The sequence below is a fragment of the Cavia porcellus genome, unplaced genomic scaffold, assembly GCF_034190915.1.
Source record: "Cavia porcellus strain 051 isolate PalLab524CR breed Dunkin Hartley unplaced genomic scaffold, mCavPor4.1 scaffold_2, whole genome shotgun sequence".
NCBI lineage: Eukaryota > Metazoa > Chordata > Mammalia > Rodentia > Caviidae > Cavia > Cavia porcellus.
Genome location: NW_026947485.1, coordinates 105,402,668 through 105,425,940, shown reverse-complemented (window position 1 = coordinate 105,425,940; position 23,273 = coordinate 105,402,668). Strand labels below are relative to the sequence as shown.

At 44.0% G+C, this 23,273-nt stretch overlaps 1 protein-coding gene across 1 annotated transcript in view; it reads right to left on the bottom strand.

Annotated features, from left to right (window-relative positions):
• Positions 1-23,273, bottom strand: part of Inpp5a (inositol polyphosphate-5-phosphatase A) — a 241,932-nt gene that overhangs the window by 121,274 nt on the left and 97,385 nt on the right. Inside the window, 2 exon segments of the mRNA XM_063245014.1 lie at positions 7,486-7,573; positions 14,853-14,953. Coding sequence (XP_063101084.1) covers positions 7,486-7,573; positions 14,853-14,953 — 189 coding nt within the window.

The following is a 23,273-nucleotide window of genomic DNA, read 5'->3' as shown; positions in this document are numbered from 1 at the left end:
ACTTTTAGGAAGTAAATAATGAAAAATCAATTCAGAGGAAAAACAGATCAAGAACCCTGACTCTGACGTGCCGACACATTTATTGCTGAATACCATTTCTCGGCTGACCGAAAACTTCTGAAGGTGTTTATTTACTTTCAACACCTTCTAGAGATCAATATTTTTAATTTGGATCCGAGTTATTATTTTTCACATCACAGCAGCGGGGAGCAGCGTAAAGTGGCTCATATTTTAGTGCTAAAAAGATCGATACGACAGTTTCACCTTCACTGCAGCCCTGCCACCGCCCGGCCGCACATCACTGCGTCCCAAGGGGCTGTAGGTGCAGAGGCAGGAGAGCAGGTCATCACCCGCCAGCAACATGGACAGACGTGATTTAGCTGAGCCTGGAGCCTGGTGCCCCCGGAAAACCAATCTTGCTCCTCTCACTTCATCAGGCCTGTGTCAGGTGAGGAGGAGAAGGGCAGGGCCCTGGGCAGGGAGGGGGCCACTGCCGACAGCAGATTAGTCCCTCATCATAAAGGCATTTGCCTTTCCTTCCCCTCCCTTGGATCAAAGAACATCAGTAAACTCCATTAATTTCCCATGAATTGCCCCTAACATCTTACTTGGGAGAACAGAGAGAATAGAGACTGGCCCTAGTATGGGGGACAAAAACAGCAAGAAGGGGTGACTCCCCAGCAGGAATAGCCTCTCCTTCTCAGGCTCCTTCCCCCAACATGAGAGTAGCAGAGAGGGCTGGGAACCTGGCCAGAACCTTCTCAGGAGACTAGTGACTAGGTGCTGTGGATCACAGTGTGGAGACCAAACCCTTCACTGGGCGCTTTTGACATCCCCACACCAATCTTTAGCAGCTCCTTGGTCACTGAATGCAGGCCTGCTAGGAAGACGGAGGCTTAGAACACACTAGGAAAACCTGAAGCCACCAGAGAAGAGCAGAATCATGTGCCCAGTCTTCTGGGTTTTCTGGGCTTGTTTATCCTCCCACCAATCCCAAAGACTCTCCTCTAGGCAGTGAAGAAAAAAAAAAAAAAAAAAAAGAGGGGAGGAAATGGGACAGAAAAATGTGCCTCCAAAATAGAAGATGACAAGAAAACAGCAGCCTACCTACTGGTGGGCAGCAGCCAGGTATCTGTGCCACTCCTAGCCTACAGCTCTCACAGGTCAATAATCTCACAGGCCCAGCAGCTCAAGTAAGGAAACAGTACAGCTTATCACTAGGACACAGCTCTCTCTGCTCCTGAGAGGTGAGTCATGACATTGCTTGTTGGGTTCATTCTACTCTTGGCTTTACTGTAGGATCTGGTGGGCCCACAGCCCCAGCCTCCTCCACAAAGAAAGTGAACCTCAAAGAGAAACCTCATCTGGGCATCAGGGGGCTGCTGTTCCAGAATCAAGTCATCTGGAGCCTCAGTCTCAGGTCCACACAAGCCCCCTGCACAGCCTACCAACAGCTCCACATAGGCTGCATAAAACCAGGACTCCTAGGGAACACATGAGGCTGGGGTCATGCTGAGTTACCCTGAATGCCACTAGCTCATGGGCCCTGTGCCACAGCAAGATTAGTCACACATCCTCTGCTACAGCCCTAGCAGAATTAGGAGACAGGGGAGGTGGGACACACTCTCTGCTACAGCCCTGGCAGGAACAGGAGACGCGGAGGGGAGAGGGGGGAGTTCCTGGGGGGCTGGGAGTAAGTTGAGGTACCAGGCCTAGCCAAGGGCCCTGCTACTGTGCTGAGGTTTGAAGGTACCAGGTGAGCATCCCTGCTGAAATAGACACTGCATCAGCCTCGCTAGTCAATTTACAGAGAAGCATGGCACAACATTCTGAATTGCCTACAGACATCTATATGTTAAAAAGCATTTGCACCCTCCAGGGCTCACTGACCTCTAAATCTGTACTACCTCCTGTGGCCAGGTATGGTCAAACCAAGGGCTAGGCAGAAGAGAGGTCTGGGGAGGCTACTGATGCTAACTGCTGTCACCTTTGTGAACCTCCTGTTCTGGTTCTAAAGAGGCCCCCATAAGGCATCAGCTACCAACCTGGATTTGTGCTTCCCGAGGAAAGAAATCTCAGCCCTCTTTCAGCAGCTATCTTAACTATTCCAGTAGCCAAAGTGCCTGGTCCAATTTTAAACCATTATTAAATTTTGGTTTCTTCAAACTTTCTCTAGTCAGGTGAAGAAAGTCTACATAGAGAAGTCCCATAGCCATCTTCACTCCAGAGACCAGGGCTTTTGGACAGAACAGTGCTAATATCCATGTCTATACCAGCACCGTCCTATTTGGGGGCAGACAACTCATCTCCCAAAACTAGCAGGTGAGTTGTCTTTCACAGAAGGAATGTTACTTAACCAGCTGAACATGCTAGAGGTGACTCAAAGTGGCCAATCAGTCTCACTAGAAACTAGAATACTGGACTTGGGCTTCAGACTCCATACCTCGGGACACCAGGCCAAAGCAAGATGATGTGGTAGTTTGTGGGCTTTATTCCTCAGTCTACCATAGGGGACAAAGTCAATTTCCTCCCTCTCCAGGCCTCCTAGGCCAAACCAACAGCCAGGGAAGCCATGACAAGCAATCAGCAAAGAGATGATGAACACCCCTGCTGTGATACTTTTCTTCTGCACCCAAACAAAAGAGCAGTGGAATTTACAAAAACTAAATTTGAAATTTCTTCTTCATTTAGCTATTCTCAAGCTGGGATAGAGAAGGTTACTACCTTATGTCCTCCTATCAACATGGGAGCTTGCCAGGGTTTGAGTGATGCATTTTCTGTGCTTCTCTATGTGGCTGGTTAAATCAGACACATGATTTCTGTGCAGCTGGAGCATCTGATCAATAGACTGCCTTAGCAAACACCCAGGCACTTGCTTAGTGTCCAGTCTGTGAGGTGGGTGTACTGGAGTTGCTGCAAAATTGTACTGAGGAGCACCATGGTGCTAAGATCTCCACTAAATGCTTCCCCAGTGCTACAAGTGGGAGGCATGTACCCAGGGCAGAGATGGAGGACTGGACTCAGAGTGAGGCCTGGAGGCATCCCAAGGCCAGGTGGCATGATCTCTCCTCTGAATCAATCAGTGCTCTGGTATCATCCAAACTGGCTCCAAATTACTTTTATCTCTACAGGCAGAGAGCTCAAGTTTGGGTTGAGCTGCTTCTGTGGGGTCCTTTTTCCCTGGGCCAGATCCATTTCTTCAGGTGGGGTTAGAAGGCAGCACATCCATCTGAGAATTCCTAGTCACAGAGTTCTCTTTGCTATGAGGCCTTGCACAATCTGAAAAAATTCCCACCCCTACCTAGGAGTAAACATAAGAAAAAGGCTCAATTAACTCTGTCACCACTGCTTTTCTGAAAAAGTCACAGTTTCATGTCACAAGCCACGTTTTTAACATGTGGATTCTATCACCAAAGTGAATGATTCCCAAAGGGCTGTCCTTAGCCAGTACCAACCTGATTCTTGTGATGTATGGCTAGACCGAGAGGTAGAGACCCTCACAGCATTGATTTGATTTCAGTGGGAAGACAGACACTGGGTAAGGAGCACAACTATATCTGTGGAAGAATACATTCATGCTGGGAAACAGGAAAGCTCTCAGGAAGAAGAGAGTGGGTAAGAGCTTCAGGAAAAGGCCAGTGCAAAGGCCATGGGGCAGGAGGAGGTGCAGGGCTCAGGACAACACAGGGGTTAGAAGGTAATAGCTACAGTCACAACTTGAAAAACAAGCTCCAGATTTTGTTTGCTTCTGTATGTTTCTGGGTGGCACACCTGGAGGAGGGTCTCTGGATATGAGTGTTCAGGGCAGGAAATGTTGGTCTCCATTTGGACATTCTAGGACCAAATGTACCCAACACCGTCTGGAAGGCATTCTTGGCTCTCTCTCAAGAACAGGACACTGTAGGTCCCTACTGCTGCCCATAACCTGAAATAGAACAGACTCTGTGTCCCTCCTCTGCTGGATGTCATGCCCCTACTCTACTTGAGGCCCTTTGGGTCCAGAAGGATGACTGCTTCAGAAGGGTGAGCCTCTACCCTGGTCCAGCATCCTTTCTCATGGATTTCTTCTTGGCTGCCATATGGATTCTTGCACACCACTCAGCACCACCACCACCCTCAATGACCATGCTCTGGATAAACTCATCTCTTCTTTCCACCTCTAAATTCTGGGGCCCTAGGCACCACTGCCTGTGGCTAGGCTCAAGGGACATCATCCAGTCCGTGGTAATAAATACAACTGAAAAGTGACAGTCTCCAGTCCTATCTTTGGGTTCATATACCCTTGCCCTCAACAACAGCACTACTGGCTTCCCCCCTCCACTGGATGGTACCCACATTTAACCCATACACTAAAGCCTTGACTACTCGGCCTATCATGTCACTCTGTCTCTAATATCCCTACTTATTCACAAACTCAAAACACCTTCCCTGAGCACATGCACATGCTGGCAGAATCCCAGGCTCCTGGGAGCATCAAAGCTGCTGCTCTCAAGAATATAAATCTATCTAACATATAGATCCCTATACTGTGTGTATAGGGATGCCTCATCCCTTGCCTCATCTTGCTAGAAGGAAACTGGAGGCTCTTTTGGGACACAGCGCATTTGGTTCGCATCACTTGTGTAGCTATATCCAAATGCCAATCCCCTTGGCCATCATCCTCTGCACAAGTGGTACAGACATCCAGGTAGAGACATGTATCCAGGAACAGCAGAGACCAAGGCCTTTCAATGCTGATGGCAGAACATACCAGACTGGGTAACACCACTGAAGAAACAGACTTCTAATGCCCAACTTTCCACAGCAAACGCAGACAGGTAAGGATCTGTTAAGCAACATAGGCCATGGAAAGAGATTCCACCCAGGAAGTTTAGAGGAAAAGGGTGGATTATCTTTTCAGGATTTTTACAGACCAGATGAGGCTCCTACTTATATCAATAGCTACACAACCATTTAAGTGAAAATCCCTTTACTGGCATCTCCCGCAGGGAGCACTCTAGTTACAGATGCTGCAATGGTGCCACCTCCTGGCATTAAAGATCATTTGCAAGTTGCCTCCCTTCCCCTGAGAGACATCCCCAGGACAGAGGCAACAGAACCTCGCCACCCACATGACAAACACTATCAATGACACACCATACTCCACCACAAACACATCAAATTTCCACAATGGATTCACCTATCGCCCTGCCAGCAGACCTTTAAAAAAATCCACCAACTATAGCAAACCTCCACTGCCAATATGCCAACCCCCCACTACCAGCTCATGTGCATGGGATGTATGGTTTAGTTCAACAGCTTTCTGAGTATACCTCTACTGTTTGATTCCTACTAGTGCTGGTGACAGCATTTATGTACAAGATAGATTCATTTCAATTTCCTTTTTCAATTAACAGCCTATTAGTTGAACCAGACTCAGCTAAAATTATTGCTCCAGTACCATCAATTTTACAGAGATTAAATTTTCCTCCACTGAAGGATACTACCCTGGGCAGAAGAGTGGCTTCCTGGCTGGAAAATGCCACCCAGCACTGCTCAGCACCCAAAGGGTACAGACTCCTCTGTATCAGCACACCCAAATGCTCCCCACCCCCCGGCAAAGATCATGCCACACTGAGAAACAGTGGACAAGGATAAAGTACCAACACTCAAGACCCCAAAGAGACTATGATGGTGTTAGTGGCAACCAGGGATGATAAACACCCACTGTCTCAGTATCCAAAGTAAGAAGCAGCCCTAACCACAAATATTATCTGTTAATCAAGGCTTCCCACAGCCACCAAACCATCTATGAAGGGACCATAGCTTAAAACGTAAGATATAAGGAGAGTATCTCAGTAGAGAAGGAAGCCACTGAGCCGCAGGGACCCATTGAGCCAGAGAAGAGAGCCATAGATATACCATATGCCATGCAGAGAGGCCCACCATGCCTCCATTTCCTTGATGAGCAGAACTATGACTTGACACACTTCTGTGAATAAGCCTCTGCCAGGCCATTTTCTAGAAACTTACCAATAATGTGGGCAACCAAGGAAGTAGCCCCAGGGACTTCACAAGGTATATTTGCTTTAGGGCAGCTTTTCCAGCCACCCTATGTACCTGACCCTGACTTCAAAGATATCCGCTGTTTTAAATTTCAAGATATGTCCAGTGAAAAACAGATGGGCATACCATCACTCAGCACTGCAGGATGCCATATAGACACAAGCATCTCAGAAACAAGTGGCCCAATTCCACGCTGACATCCCTTCCTGAAGAAAGGAAATCTCAAATCATTCCCTGTTCAATCCTTCACTGTCTCCACCATCAGGAAGTAGCTCCTCTTCATCCCTGCCTCAGTAATCCAACATCAGGACCTGGTCTCTCTTCATCCCTATCTAATTACTTTGCGGTCAGAAAACAGCCTCTCTTCCTGTCTTAATCCTCCACCCCTGGAGAACAAATGGTCTCCTCACTCAAACACAGCCATCTACCAATACAATGTGGCCCCTATTAATTCTGCAGAATCCTCTGCCATCAGGGGGTGGTTGACGCCCCTTCATCTCTGCACAGACCTCCCATCCAAAGATAGTCTGTTGTCATATGTATACAGTCTTCCACTGTCAAGAGCTGGACAAGGACCAACAGGGCCTGAAGGAATTCCCCTTCATGGAAAAGAAAGATGAACAAGTAGCTATAAACATAATGATGCAATAGCAGCTAACGTGAAGGATATGGGAACATAAAGCAGAAGAAACTATAACCAATCCAAGAAGGCCTAAAGTTTCCACAGAGACAGGGGTTGAGAAGTTAATCTCTGAATCAATTATTACTCAAAACTTTCCAAATATCTCTTGAGAAGAGCTGCTTTTCTCCATACACCTGAAACTTCCTATCTCCCAATGCTCCTGCACCTCACAGGCCCACCATCCTACCAGACCCAGGGCTCTTGCAGAGGACAGCCTTCCTCCACAGAGGTTCTGCTTTGCTTCCCTGTGCTGCCTCCTAGGACAGTCCCTCTAGGAAGCAGACCTGAACTTGAGGCCAGCTTAGGGTCACAAAGGGATGGCTACACACAGCAGCACAGCCCTGCAGGACAGCCAGGTTTCAATTAAATCTTTCAACTCTACAATTCCAGAGGTGCTGAGTGCTCTCTCTTATTTCACATACCTTATGGTCAAGGGCCTCTGTTTCTTCACTATTACATCCACTTGGATGTTCACACTTGGGCTTTTCTTGTACCAGCTGTTTAGAAGGCAACTAACAGCATCTGCCCTGGAGTATCCATGAGATGCTCCTCTGTGCTATAGCTATCAACCCCACTAGCACATGGGGATTCCATGGGGATCAACCCCACCAGCACATGTGGTAACATTTTACTGCAGGTCAGTCACATTGTGCTAGTAACAGAGAGCATGCAGACCAACCCTTGGCTTTGAGGAAGACCCAGTGTCACAGAGGCTTGCCTCATCTAGCTCTGACACCAGACAATAGAAGGAGACTCACTGTGAAATGCTCCTGTGATTTGTAGTTTTCATCCAGGTAGACTCGAGCCCTGTTGTATTCTTTCATTGCATCACTTGATAGCAGTTCCCTAAAAGGAAAAAAGAAAGCTCAGTAAGCAAAAGCACACTGATACCTCGCCACTTTACAGGTACAAGGTACAGCATTTTCTATATCACTAGATATGGTTTAGATCTAAAATGTTCCCCAAAGGCTCATGTATTCAGAGATGAGGCTTTTAAAAAGTGATTTAGTCATAGAAGAATGCTATAATTATTAGAGGGTTAGTCCACTGGTGTTTTCATAGCTAAATGTACTGTTAGGAGGTATGGCCTGGTCAAAAGAGGCAAATTGTAGGGGTGGGGGGGCTCTGCTTTCTGACATAAATTGAGTACCTTTTCTTTGGCCAGGTCCCTCTGCCATCCTATTTTTGCCTTGGAGTCAGTCAACTATAGATTGAACTATAAGCCAAAATAAACCCCTCTTCTTTGAGGCTGAGACTGTGTCACAGTAACAGGACTGTGACCAAGATACCCTGAAACCAACACCAACCAATTGTGGAGCACAGGAAGGGAAGGAGGAAGCATAATGCCAGCTACATCAGAAACTGAGGCACACTGCATGTTCCAAGCACATGGGGCACAGGCCGCTTGGCTCAGGTTCCACACAGCACTCTAGGACTCTAAACCCCTAGGTATAGAGATACTGAGGTAGGGACACTGAGAACTTGCACAATGCCACTTGTCACAGGCAACACTATTCCAAAGTCTGTAGTCTCCTGGCGCTTGTGTTTAACCCTAATAAGAAATGAGATCTGACAGGTGAATGCCTTCCTCCACACATTGCCAATGCCTACCTAGTCCTGCCCTTGCTTGCTCCTTGCAGACCAAGGTAGGTGTGGTGACAGTTGCCATAGCTTTTCTATCATCCATTAGCATGCACTTCCAACCCTACCACCCCTCTCCTTCTTACAAACCTTAGGCAGATGACCACTCTGTTTTCCCTAAAGAGGAAGCACTGCATACCCAGGGGAACATGAGAGGTTGCCCTTTCAGCTGGAGGCAGGCAAAAGGAGAGAGCAGGAAGAAAGCCTAAGCTCTAACAACATGCAAGGCAGGAAAGATTGACACAATGATGAGCTCTGATGGACGCTAGTCGGCCCTCAGGTACACAACTCCCGGCAAACACAGCATCAAAGTGCTCTGAGGAAGGGCAACAAGGCTTAACACAGAAATAACTCATGTCCTATGTGGATCACATCAAAGTTATTTGACAGGCAAAACAGACCAAATCATGGCCCATGATCATTTAAAAAAAAAAAAGCCATAAACAGAACCAGACCCAGAAAGCACAAACATGATAGAATCAGTTGAAAGAACCTCAAAAAAGCAATCATAAATATGACCACAGTCTTAAGATCTCATAAAAATAATGAAGACAGACAGATCTAAAAATTACAAAGGAAACTTTTGGAGTTTAAATATAGAAGTAAAAACACTGGATGGAGCTCATAGCCGCTGAAACCTGGCGGAGAACAGACCAGGGACTCACAGATCCATTGCAGGGGCAAGGAGAAAGGGACCTTGGGAAGTTTCAGCACACTGGAGTTTGAGAACAAGGGAAAAGGAGTGAGGAAAAGCAGCATTTAAAGAAATAATTAATGAATCATTTCCAAATTTGATTAGAGTTATAAACCTACATGTTGAAAATAAAATCAAACCAAAGTACACATAATCAAGTTGCAACAAACCAGCGATAAAGACAAAAATCTAGCAGTTGGGGAGGGGAAAAACACATTATATACAAGAAAATTGAGATAAGCACAATGGCCAGATTCTCATCAGAAACAATGTATCATAGAAGACCATGAAATGGCATCCTTAAAGTAGTGAGGGAAAAAAACTGACAAGCTAGAATTCTATTTCCAACAAGCATGCCTTTCAAAAACCAAGACAAAGACCTTTTTCAGACAAACAAAAGCTGAGAGAATCAACAGCAGCTGACTTGTGCTAAAATAAACGTAAAAGAAAGTTCTCTGGCAAAAGGAAAATGATCCAGATGAAAAACGGAATCCACAAGTAGAAAAGCACTAAAAGTGGTAAATTAACTAGCAAAAATAGATGGCAATTTTCAACTTTAAAAGATAACTGACCTGTTTAAAGCAAAAATAATAACAAGGCATGTGAGCATCACACAGGGAAGGGAAATAGCTAGGACAAGTAACAGTGAGGGCCAAGAACAGAGGGAGCCACTACCTGGAGAGGCTCTTGGAGCCACCACAAACAGGAGGTGGCCATCTGCAGAGGTCAGTCACTCTTCTAATTAATGCACCTTTCTTCTGAAACAAGTTGAGGCAATTCTTGATATATTTAAATATTAATTTCTGTCAGTGAAGTGTGTTGCAGGTAAATTTTCCCAATGTGGCTTGTTTAAAGTGCCATTTTGTAACAATGTGGTTAAAACATGGTCAAGTATGAGTCTTTTGTTTTAATTAGTACTTGTTTACAGTACATAATGTTTACATTCCTTGGGGGAATTGGCACATGTACATCTCAATTCCTTTTTTTCATCTGCTTTCTCTCTCCTCCTCTCCCACTCCCTACACTTCTTGATTCCCATTCCATTTGAGACATAACTAGCTCCCTATTTCCCATTACCTATCTTTTATTTTGTTCTTTATTTATAATTTGGGTTTCTCATATATGAGAAGCCATGTGATAGTTAAGCTTGTGTCTGATTTACCTCCTTTAACATTATTGTGTTCTCTTTTTTCTACAAATGACTCAAGTTTCTCTTTCTTTATGGCAGAATGATACTGCATTGTGTGTCAATACTACATTTTCTTTAGCCATTCATCTACTGATGGACACAAAGGCTGCTTCGAAGACTTAGCTGTTATGAACAGTGCTTCTACTTTACCCCCTTTTAAAGAAATCCCTTCCTATTCCAAAGTTACATATTCTCCTATATCTTCGTCTCAAACTTTTTACAAGTGAAATCTGTTGACACTGAGTGGAGTAAGATAAGAAGGCAATTCTACCCTTGCTAACTCAGGAAGCCCAGGGTCCTGTTCCAACACCATGTACCCAGGAAGCAGGGAAACAGCCTGGCCAGGCGTCTCATTCTCTATCCTGTGCACTCACCAGCCCATGCACGGTGCTCCCACTGGGGGGGGGGGGGGGGTTTTGCCTGCAGTCTGGTTGGCAGGAAGGGCACCTCATTACCCTTTGGAACTGTGTTCGTAGGAACAGACTCACTTTTCCTCGTGGTCACTTTACCTGTTCTTCACACTTTGCTTCTCCATAGCACTTTCAATGTTAGTTTGTTAAGTGTTGGGAAAAATGCCTTTAATGGTTTCTTTCAACCTGTTTTGAAATTATAGATTATTTTGGGAAATTTATAGGTACTTCAGCCCAAAAAAAACTCTTCATTATGCTAAGGATCTTAACTAGTAGGAATTCAGTATAGGCAGCTGTGTCACTCCCAAAATCTGGCCTCTGGACAGCAGGACACAGTATGCGGGCATTTGTAACCCCCACCACTGTTTGCTTTCTTTCTCTTTGCCCTTTTCTTTCTTCGGAACTGCTCAAACCCTAGTCTTGAAAACTTCACTGATTTTATGGCCTACAGTTTATAGTTTAGATGCTTAGTTAGCAGTTAGGCTTCAAACAGCGAGTAAACTTTGCCAAATTCTCAAAAGACCTCCTCCTCTCCCATAATTGGCCATAAATACTATTAAAAGAGTTTTTATCTCATGGCGACTACACTGCCAGGTGCCCACATTCTGTCAATTAACCCAATATGTAAGAAGGTATTTATTGTAACATTTCCACTAGTCTTTTTTTTTTTTTTTTTTTTTAATTTTTATCGGTACCGGGGATCGAACTCACGACCGCCTGCTTGCAAGGCAGGTGCTTATGCCGCTGAGCTAAATCCCCAGCCCCCTGTAACATTTCAAAGCAATGATAGCACTGTAAGAAGGTGGTATCCATGGTAACCCTGACTTTCTGAACTCATACAAGGGTATATAACAAAAGAGAACAGGGGAACCTCCAGCATTTACTGGGACCTGCACCAAGCTGGGACCTGGAGCACCAAGAAACCAAGCAACCCCTTCTCTCCTGGTGAGGGGCTGAGAGCCGGCAGGTGCGCAGGCCGAGAATCAAACATCACATATACCACCGCCCCCATTAGCAAGTGATCTGGACATCCCTTGAGAGGCTGACCATAGGCAATGTAGCAAATTGGGGGGTTTCCTTCTACCATCTCTTTGAAGGTAAATAACCTCTATTGCTGTTTTGCTTTGTTCTAATTAATGGTGTTATTTTAGCCTGTTTTGTTTTGTTGAACTTCAATATATATGAAAGTATGTACAGCTATTTTGAAGACAATGAGAGAGATCTAAGACAGCCATTAGTGACTTCTCTCTTGTCTGGTTCTGAAGACCAAAAACACCTTCCTCATTTTGCTCAGTCTTATGTCCTATTTTGGTCTGTTTTGTTGCGTTTAATTTTTCCCCCTTTAAAATAAAATTTAAAAAAAGAGAGAACAAAGGAATCGGCACTAGCCAGCCAGTAGCCAGTCAATTCAATAGCCTATGCTGACTGACCAATGCAGTTTTAATAAACCTCTCTTGTTTCTCAAATCTCAGGGTCCTGTGGGTAAACTTCTCAAACTCACCATAACAATGGCAGAATTGTCTAATGTATGTAGGACTTAGCAATCTCATCCATAGATCCAGAAAATCCCCATATAGTCCTGCATGTAACCTGCCTTCCTTACACTTTTGAGGCCTTCAATGACCAGCCCCAGGAGTCCTAAGGCTTTACTTCTGCCACACCACTGGTCAGAGCAATCACTGGGAGCCCAGAGTCTAGGCAAGGAGGCCATAAGATCCCTTTTTTTACAGTGCGTGTGAAGGTCACACCGTCAAAAACAGGAAGTACAGACTTTATAATGCTGGCTTCCTTCAAAAAACTACTGTCTAATACAATGGCCTTCAACATTTTCCAAAACAAGTCTAATCTGTATTTTTTATTTATATTCTGTTGTTATAGAAAGATAACACAGTATCATTCACTATATTTGTTCCCAGTGATTGGGATTTCTGTAAACCTGCAAGGTGGATTTCTGGTGGATGAGCCCTCTACAAGAACTCTTTCTTCTCATGTCTCCTTCAATTTACCTTGAAAATTTACCTTGAAAATACATTTCAGAGACATACAGTAACAGAAGTTCATAGTGTGACGGTACTGAATGCTTCCTGGATCATATGCTGTTTGGATTAAAAGGAATGGGTAGTAACAAGAGAAAATCCAAGAACAGGCACAGGCAACTTCACAACAAACAAATGGTATCAACTGATACACAGGCTACAGGCAGGTTTTATCTGCAGGCATATCTTACAAACTTACTCAGAATTCAGCCAAGGATGCCATTCTGCTCTAGAAAACCACAACCCAAGAGCAAAGGTGGAGAGTGCCTTCACACTGTCTTCTAAGGGCTGGGGACTGACCCTCCAGCACCCTGAGGCTGACTCTGCAGCACTCCAGGATCAAGCCCCAACAGAACAAAGGTCCCATGTAAGATAAGTACTAGCCTGAGCTGCCTTTTGTTCCAGCAGGTGTTTTGGGAAACACAGAAAGACTATATGTATCACTGCCAACCTGAAGAGTCAATGCAAGGCTTTCATGTGAGGTCTGGTGCCTTATTGCCTACTGCTAATGCAGCATTCTCAGCTCCTCATCAGCCTGATACCTAGACTCAGCCATACCTTATAGCTGACTATTGAACATGACCAGCTGCCATTGTCCCTGAAGCAAGCTAGCCATATATGTCCAAGGTGTTGGCCCTTCTTCAGGAACTGCACATTCACCATGAGTAAACCAGCCCTCAGAAAAAGGTTACGCAAGCAGGGGAGAAATTCAGACAAGCAAATACCTCAGTCAGCCAAACCCTTCCCCTAGCTGTTCCATTACATCACTATCACCATGTCTCTGCCAGAGACCCCACACAGCCTAGGTAATATCCAGGAGACTCCTGTCCTTGTCACCAATCATACTGATCACTTCAGTCAGCGTCACTGATGGGGGTTGGGGAAAAAGAGATTTAGTAGGAGTTGAGAACACCCTCCAGCTCTGGACACACTGCACCTATGCTTATTCCTGTCCCCAGACAGGAAAGTCACAAACCTGAACATGACTCTGGCAGGCACTTATGGGTCAGAAAGGAGAGTCTAGATCAGTTGCAGGAGGTATGTGAAATCATCTTGGAACAGCTTCTCCAGAAATACCACCTGTCAGTCCTTTGTACAAATATTGTAATGTTCTACCAGTAGTGTGTTGTTTGGGAGAAAATTCCAAATCGTGAAATACTGGCCTTACAGAGCATGTTCTTCATCAACAGGAGCCTTAGTGGCAGTGTCTCCTGCTCTTGTCAAGCTTATGGAGGCTACTGTAGGACCTAAAGTGTGGGGAAAGGTTGCAGCCAGGGTTGAAGGAAACACCAACGATTCCCAGCAGAATACCTCATGTAGAATGTGGACAGAGGCCAGAGGCATACATTCAGGACCCTGTTCCAATATGTCTGCACCAATGCTTCTCTCTCAAGCATTTGTAACACAGTAGATATCATCAGAGCTGTGACCTAAATGAATTCCTTCATAGTAGTAGCTTAGAAGAACAAATGATGCAATGTAAGTCTGATGTAGTTTCACCATCATTCTAGAACCTCAGTTCATTTTCCCATTAGAAACTGAATCTAGGAATCTCTGACCACATGGTCCCTTGCTTCTCACTGCCTGGTAAGAGAAATTTGTCATGACCAAGAAGTTTCCAGAAATAAAACTTGAGAAAGGCAGAATTGAGGCAACAGTGCCTAACAGAAGATGAAGACTTCCAGACCTCAGGGTTCAAATTCAGAACAGGAGAAACACAGTGGACACTAAGTCCCCACATTTGGACACAGACATGCAGAGCTGGGTACCTGCATCCCTCTGGACCTTTACATGTCCATTTCTCAGAATAAGCTAAAAAGTCAGGTGCCTCTTCTTCTTAGGCAAGACCCAGGTAGACCCTGTTCTCTAAAGAACCACAGGGATACATGTAACAGCTGGCACCATGTGAAAGGCTCCTTATTCCTCAAGAGTGTAAGGTTCACCTTTTAGGTGGGACTCCACCAGGTCCCCAGGGCTATCGCCTCTACCCTGTGTCCACAGATGCTTGCCCTTGTGAAGACAAGTGATTCCTACATATGTGAGCCATGCTTTCTCTCTGTAGAAAACTACAACTCCCCAAAGTGACCCAATCCACAGATGAGTCCCAGTGGCAAAGGTGGGGACCACCGATCCATACCACTGCCCTCTGACTTACTTGACAAACTTATCCACATGGGACATGGAGGCCTCGTAGTTCTTCCCTCCAAATTCCTGGCAGTGCAAGGCCATGAAGTGTGGCTTGTGCGTGTGCACAACCTGGAGAGGAAAAGTACACAGGGTCAGGGCACACAACCATCACAGAGTTACACAGTAATCCCTATGACCTAGGTACCCACAGGATGGACAAGGGAAAGGCCAAAAATCTGAACCCATGGGTTCTTTTTAGCAGATTCTATGAACAAGCCACTTTTATGCTTCCCACGATTTTTATTTCCAATGCCTTCTACATTTTCAATACTATAAATACTTCAGGAAAGATTCAGAATTTCTTAGCACCTTCTTCAATAACCTAAGAGATCTCTCTCTAATTATAAAAAAGTAGTATTTGACTAAAAAGCATCTGGAAAGGTCCCAGAAAAGGTAAGAAATGATTCATAATCTCAAAAGTAAAAATACTACCTTTAGCACTCAGTATACCTCACCACAGAGTACAGAAATGGGCATACATGTCTATGAACATGTGCTTGAGTGTGTACTCATGAGTCTGTGTGCATTGTGTATATGAATGATGTGTAAAAAAGTACATAAATACTTATGTAGATGAACATGAATGTGTATACAAGTGTGACAGCATGTGTGCAAAGTGTACAAGTACCTTGAATGTGTTTGGAAGTGTAAATGAGCATAGATCAGTGTATTAGCACGTGTGAGCAAGTGTATATTCATGCACGCTTGCACCCATTTTTAACATATTTGGAAGTCACTGGAGCTGATATTCAAGCATGCGCTAGGAGCCCAGTGCTGTTTGAAACACCATGAATGCACATCTTATGTCCTTAAGTAACCCTACAAGGTAGTACTCTGCTGCCCTATTTACAGCAGGACAGGACGCTATCACACGGCAACAACTCACTCAAGGTCACATGACTTGAGAGACCTGAGCCTGGACTGGTCCACCCTCTCACAGCCTCACCCTACCCATTATCAGCATTCCCAGGTGCCTAAAAACATGTGGTTTCTAAGATCACCAGAACGCATTCTCACTTAACTGTCCCCACTTCAGCATGCCAAACCTATCCTAAACTTTTCCCACTAAAGAACAGCACAGTAAATATCCTTACCAACGTGCTTTCTGAGTTCTGATGGCTACACACACCTCCATCTTACCCAACAAAAAAACAGTAAGTGGGCACACATAAGATGGCCTATTTAACATGTAAATAGCACCTGAATGGGAGCATGATGAGGCCTTCTGGAGTACAGGACAGGTGGACTTCACAAAAAAGTCCACTAACCAGTGACTATGCCCTACAAGCACTGCAGCACAGTGGGAAGAGCATTTGAGAGGGGGCAGGAAGGTAGGAGTAGAGGAGTCAGCAGGTAGGGGTCACTTCTACCACAAGGCCAGTGGTAACAATGGCCACAGGCACACCTGGAACCAGAGGTTTAGAAGTTGCTCAGACACACTAAGTGCCACATCTATAGCCCCGTGGCCTCTGCATTCTTTCTGTGTACTCCAGGTGGGACTCCACATCACCTACTCCAAGAGTCATCACAACAAGCCAGCAGGGAAGCAGGGAGCCCTAAGCAGTTTCTCTGCTTTGGTGGCCAGCACTGGATGAAGTCCACCACCATGTGGCCCAACATCAGGCAGGAGAGATTATATCTCCATTTGTTTTCAAATGTGGCATAAAAATATTTATCAATAGGAGGGAAATTCTAAAGGTGCATTTCTAAAAAACAGTGCAATACTGTGAAACACAGAGACAACACCAACTCAGGATCACAGGGTCACCACTGGAGAAGACACCATGCGAAAATTTCCTCACCTGTGTCATGATACTCTCGGCCAGACAAGGTCACCATATAGGTTTCTGCCAGGATCCACAGACAGCTTTGTGCATATAACAGCAGTAACCACCACCCCATCGGCAGGGGCCAAGGAGCACAGTGCCACAAAGTGGCATAGCAGATTACCATAGACTCCACCACACAGATCTTCCAGACTCTTGTCACTTTCTGAACCAATATGCCCACACCCTGGCTTGTCCATGACTTCATGATTTCCACTGCAAGATGACTATCATCTGTCACTGACGGGGATATGGATTTGCCTAATGAGAGATGTCCCACCTGAAGTTATTCACTGCATTGTTTCCTTATGCATTACTGACATAGCATGCAGCAAAATTTTACTACAAACTAGAAGTGATTCCTTGATGCATACAGATAACTAACAATGTCCACATACTTCCTGGCTTCTGCAAACAAGTTTACTGGGTCTAGCTTCCTAGAACTCTGCAAAACATTCTTACACAGCTCTATGGAAAAATGATACCTCGAAAAGAAAGCAGAAAAGTATATAGGGGCTCTAGGGGCTCAAACCAAGACATCAGTATCTATGATGTAAGTTGCAGTATCACATGTGGATGTATTTTTTATTAAAAACAAAGTCACAGTATTGTTATCAGTCTCCAAAATCAAACAATCCCAGGAAAGACAAATAGAAGCCATTTTTAATAACTGCCTATTTAAGAGGACTGTGATGTCTTCATTTCCCTAGGCAGCCCAGTCACAATGCAAAGTGAAAAGTCACACTCTTCATTTCATGACTCCAAATATGTTTGCCTTCATCTAACTTCCAAGTAACACTTTCTCTCTTAAAATGACTTCATTGTTGTTTAAAGAAAAATGGTCTTCCATGGCACTAAAGTCAATGTTTAAATATCATTAAACACCTAGAGTTCAATTCTGGTCCTCTGGTTGTATGTATTTCCAAAACAGAGTAGGGATCTAAAATCAGCAGCTACATAAGGAGTCAACCATTGGCCCAACTATTAGATCTGGATGAAAGAACCACAAGCAAGCAAGGAAGACAATAGTTTTTATGGCAGGCAAGCAGACAGGCAGGCCTGCATTGGTACCTGGCACAGGGACCCTCCTAGACAGCTGCTCAGCACTCTCCAGCCCTCACTGTTGGGAGCCCCAGGAGACAAGACAGCCCAGCCTCCTTCCTTCATGTGAGATAGCAAGTACAGCATGAGGAAAGTGACTCTGGCTAGGAGGTCAAGCCAAACTTGAAAGACATTCACATGCAACAAATGTCCTCAAACCACACAGAACATGCTACTTGACACTTCTTTCCAGCAGGTCACTGAGTAAGTACAAAAAAAAATAAATGGTATAAACCAGAAAAACAAAGGACATGGAAGGAGATGCAGGGCACAAGAATAAGCCAGTCAACTTTTAGGAGAGAAAAAACACAGTCAAGCAAGCATTAACCAATCCAACTGAACACACAGAACTCATGGGAGCCAGCCAGAGGTAGGGCTGGAAGCTGAAGATACATGCTCGGCACCAGGGCTTAGGAATGAGCTGCACACACTGAGCAGCTGCTCTTGCTCTATCTGGCTGAAGAACAGGAAAACCACAGCAAGGCCCCAGGCTTGAGGACAGCAGGCCCAGCACACAGAGAAAACAATCTTACTCCAAAATACCTACGAGGGACAGGTACCATGAGAGACAGCATACATGATACCCAAAAGGACAGTCATTCTCCAATGTCATGGAAACCCAGACCCAGCATGGAAAAGGGCAACTGCCAAAAAGAAAGTGGCAAACTAAGTCAAGAAAGCATTTGAGTGAGCCAAGAAAGCCTGAATGATACAACTGTTGAACCCCATTAGAATGAGAGGTAAAACAAAAAAGCCTGTAAGTACCACAAGGCACCGAAAGGCAAAGGTTACAGTTCTACAGATATTCTAAGATGTGAGAGAACATTATATGTGATGTGGTACTAATGTATCTGACAATTCAGATGAAAAGGACAAATGTGGTCTTCTAAAACCAGCCAGGAGAATACCTGAGCCACTCTTCTCATGATCACAGCAGTTGGACCATAATTAAACCTGATGGGGCAGAGAGGACCCCAAAAGAGACCAATAATTATGAGTCCTGCAGATAGCAGGCACTTCCCCTGGGCACTGACTGGCAGCCAGTTGCCAAGATCCAAAGGCCCAGCGTGGTTCCACATAGACAGCTCCAGAAGATCAGCTGGCAAGAGCCAAGAGGTGCTTAGGCCTTCTCAGGTTACACTGTAGTATTTTCAGAAAAGGAATGCATTGTGACTTTCTTATATGATAATGACAAAGTGATTTAAAACAGCAAGAAGTGGGTGATGAGGAGGTTAATACTCAGAATTATATGGCAAGGGCTACAGGAGACAGATTCTGGCTGACCAAAGATTTGTCATGCTGACTCTTTTTTGAGTTGCATTAAAGCTTCTCAAAAGCCTCGTCTTGGTATATGAAAATCACCTTCTACCTTTCTCTGAAAACAAGGACTGTTGTGCAACAGCAGGTAAGATCTCCTTTCTTCTTGGAGCCAGGCAGGGTGTGAACCCAGGACAGAACTATAGATGAACTCAGCCTGGTCTCCACATACGTAGATATCCAACCCCCCCCCCCATGCTAAATTCCATTTTTATCTCTACAGGACCTTTTCCAAGCATAGAAGTCTGAAGACTACTCCATGGTCACCAGCACATGCCCTCAGGCCAGCTCCTGACCTGTTCTGTCTTCACCATGAATTACAGAGATGCCTCAGCCACAGTGATGCTGGGAGGGATCCAGGAGCTGGTGTGAGGAGGGGTAGCATCACCACCATGAGACAAAGTTCATTTTTCTGCCTGTCTCCAGGCTTGCTCTGTTTTAGTCCAGCCTACAGGAATGAAGGATATGAGCATCCTAGCCCTAACGGAGTCTGTTCATGTGTGCTCATGACAATGATGATGATGATGATGACAAGGGCAAATATCCACTTGTAGCCACGTTCAGCAAGTTTTGCCTGCCTCCCATGTAGTACTAGGGTATAGGTGAGGACAAGTCATGATGAGCTGTGTGATATAGTCCTGTGAGCCTCAGTGTCCCCCTCTGTAATATGAAGAAAACCACAGCATGTGGTCACAAGCTCTGGGAGAAGTAAAGGAGCCAGAGGCTTGTGGACCCATGTTGTGGGCCTTGTAAACAAGGTCTGTCATCCCTTGCTAATGCCTCAGCAGCTATGTAATTAATTCACTACATGCTCTATCCTGAGTTTTTCTGTCATTTTTGCTTTAAGAGGAATCTATCTACTTGATTTCATTCCAAAGACTATTATCTTAAATTTGCTCCCATAGAAGTCGTTGTTTTCCTCTCACTGAGCACCAATAATACCACATGAGCCCAGATCTGCACAGCTGGCGTGGGGCTTGAACTCATTGTCATAGGTACCCCTTGGGCCTGCGACCTGGTGATCTGCTTGCTCAGTATAGGAATAGCCCTAAGGGAATCTGTTGAGGTGTGCTCAGAAGGAAAACCTACTCAAGGTACAGAAAAAGCCTAAGCTATGCATACAAGACAGACCCATATAAGCAGAACAATGACTCCAAGATCCAGGTGAGCTTTTACTTTTCAGGCTTTTTGTTAAAAACTAAGACAACACACCCATCAGCCTAGGCTTACCCAGGGCCAGGATCATCTATATCTCATCCTCTGCCTCACATCCTGTCCCACTGGAAGGTTTTCAAGGTGATTAAATCATGAAGCTATTACCTCCTGTCCCTCCATAAAGTCTTGAGAGCATTAACACCATGGAGCTGTCACCTCTTGTGACAATAATGCCTCTGGAACACCTCTGAGCAACTTGCCTGAGCATTTAAGAAGTCACTCTTCAGATAACATGTCCATAGTGGTTTGCTTGGTTTGCTTAATATTTTCAACACAGATTTGCTTATGATCAGATAATATACTCCCACATTCCTCTCTATTAATGAAAATCGTCCAGGGTTGGTTCCATGTTTTTGGGTTTTTTATGGAGCTTGTTAAGGTCTGAAGGAGTTTCTGCAAATATTCTTAGGGTTTTTTTTTTTCTTTTTTTAACTATTCCTCTTCTTCTTCCTCTTTCTCCTCTTCCTTTTCTTCCTTCTGCAGCTTCTTTTTTCTCTTGTCTCTTCTTCAGCTATTCATTCACTAAGTGACAGGAATCTTCCTGCTCCACTAAATCCATAGGGCCACTGTGGTATATGGGTCCATTTTGACTGAACATGGCATACTACAAAATGCCACCATGTAGAATATGACTGTGATTGGTATCACAGAAGGAGAAGAAAAAAGAGATTTGACAGGAAATCAATATCTGAAAAAATAATAGCCCAACTTTTCCCTTATTTGATGAAACATTTAGAAATTTACAGATTCCACAACTTCAGTAGATACCTAACAAGTCAGAGAAAATCCTATCCAGGCATAGTATAATCAAACTGATGAAAACTGAAGATGAAAAAAACCTTCCAATCTGCTAAAGAAAGTAACACAACAAGGATGGAAGCACTGCCTGAATTACTCTATGGTTCATTTAGCCTAAAGTTCTTATCAGAAAACTCTGAGATGAAAAGACAGTGGAACTCTAAAGTACTAAAAGAAAAAAAAAGATGACATCTAGTAAAAACATCTCCAGGAACGAAAGGAAAATAAAAACACCTTCATATGAAAGAAACCCAGAGACTTCCTAAGAACAGACCTGCCCAGTCTTGAAAGGGACAACTGGGATGCTGAGAATTAACGGAAAGTAGTAAAAATGGATATATATACTATACACACACATATCAGGAAAAAAACATAAATATTTTAACACTAAATTTATTGAAACATTGTGAATGTAATACAAGTTACCTTTGGCCTCTATCATTACAAGAGGTGCTCAAAGTGGTTGCCATTAGCTTCCAGACATTTATTAGTACAGCAAACTGCTAAAGTGTGTACATTTTTTGGCAGACTCTATATAAATTGTTATACATATAATATACAAATCATATGATATGTAACTACATATGGATAGAGAACCACTAAATCTCACCTTCTACTGCAGGTCAGAGACAATGTGGCAACTACAAAACAACTATAATTAGAAAAAACGCAATACTCAACAATGACACCTCAATGAGGGCAAGGGTCCGGGATAAATAAAGGTCAAGAAAATCTAGGAAGACATAGGATGACCTCTAAAAGGACCTGGGGCAGATTTCAGGACACAACCAGGAACTCTGAAAATGCTGGGAAGCATCTAAGTCAGTGGTGACCAACCTATGGCATACACACCACAGCAGCCACTCAGAGGTCTCTCTGTTGGCAAGCAAACCAAGGCACTCTAGCAGCCAAGCATCACATAACAATTGGTTTTTCTAAACCAAAACCTTACTGTTTAGGTTTAATTTCAGTGTTGGCACTTTGTGATAAATAAATGGGTTAAGGGATACAATCTGGGAAATGACAACAATTGTCAGTCTCTAAAAGGTTTGCCATCACTGATCTAGGCAATCAGAACATGGGTTCCAGCGAAGGGATGCTTAAGGGCCTGCAGCTAACATAAAGGACATTATTTGGGGCACTGTATCTGAAAAGAGAAAGACACAAAAGCAAAGCAGCAGACCCAGATAACTGAGTGCTAAAGGAGAAAATAAGAAAAGGATGTGAAAGTAGGTCCTTGCAAGAAAAAAGAGAATCATAAAGTCAAAGTGCTAACACTAAAACAACACAACTAATTTACGTGAACTTTCCTAGACTGACAGAAGAGGGTGCCATTACACCAGGAATCCTGCAAACACTACTGCTAATGAAAATGAACACTGGGATGTTTAGGGAGTCCCTGCAACACTGAATGAATGATTGAATGATTGAATGAATGAACGAATGAATGAATGAGACAAAATTTCTACACTGATAGAAAGAAACATCTGTAATTCCAGGAAACCAACCAAGACTTAGGTTTAAGAGTAAAACTTAAGTCTACTCTGAAAATAAAATTAAAGATATTCAAACAATCATTTGGAACCAAAAACAGAAAACAAAATAGAAATTGCCCCAAAAAGGAAGAAGCTGATTAATATCAGGACAAAAAAATTGAGAAAAAAGATAAAATAACCACAGAAAAGAAAAATAAATTATGAAATACAGAAAGCAAAATCAAGCAAAAGGAAAATACAAATACAGTAATAATGAAAGAAGCAAAGGCAAAGAAATGACACCCACATTAGCTATGCTTCCTCCACACCCCCCCCCAAAAAAAACAATACAATTCAGAGAACTAGTATTGAAAACTACCATCCAAGAATTTTAAAATGTAAGAAAGACTGGAAGGGCTAAGAAAGATATGGAAAGGCTTATGGAGTACTTGAGAAGTGACCCAAAGCACCAATCCTAAGAAGTGCTAGTAGAACAATTAGGTTCAACATAAAGCTAAGTCTTCAGAGCCTCCAGATAAAAAGAGTGATAACAGTAAAGTCTGGCACCAGATTCTTCAGAAGCAACATTCAGACTAAAACAACAACAGAAAAGCCTTTTTGGAAAGGCTCAATTGAAATAAAATATGAACCAAGGAT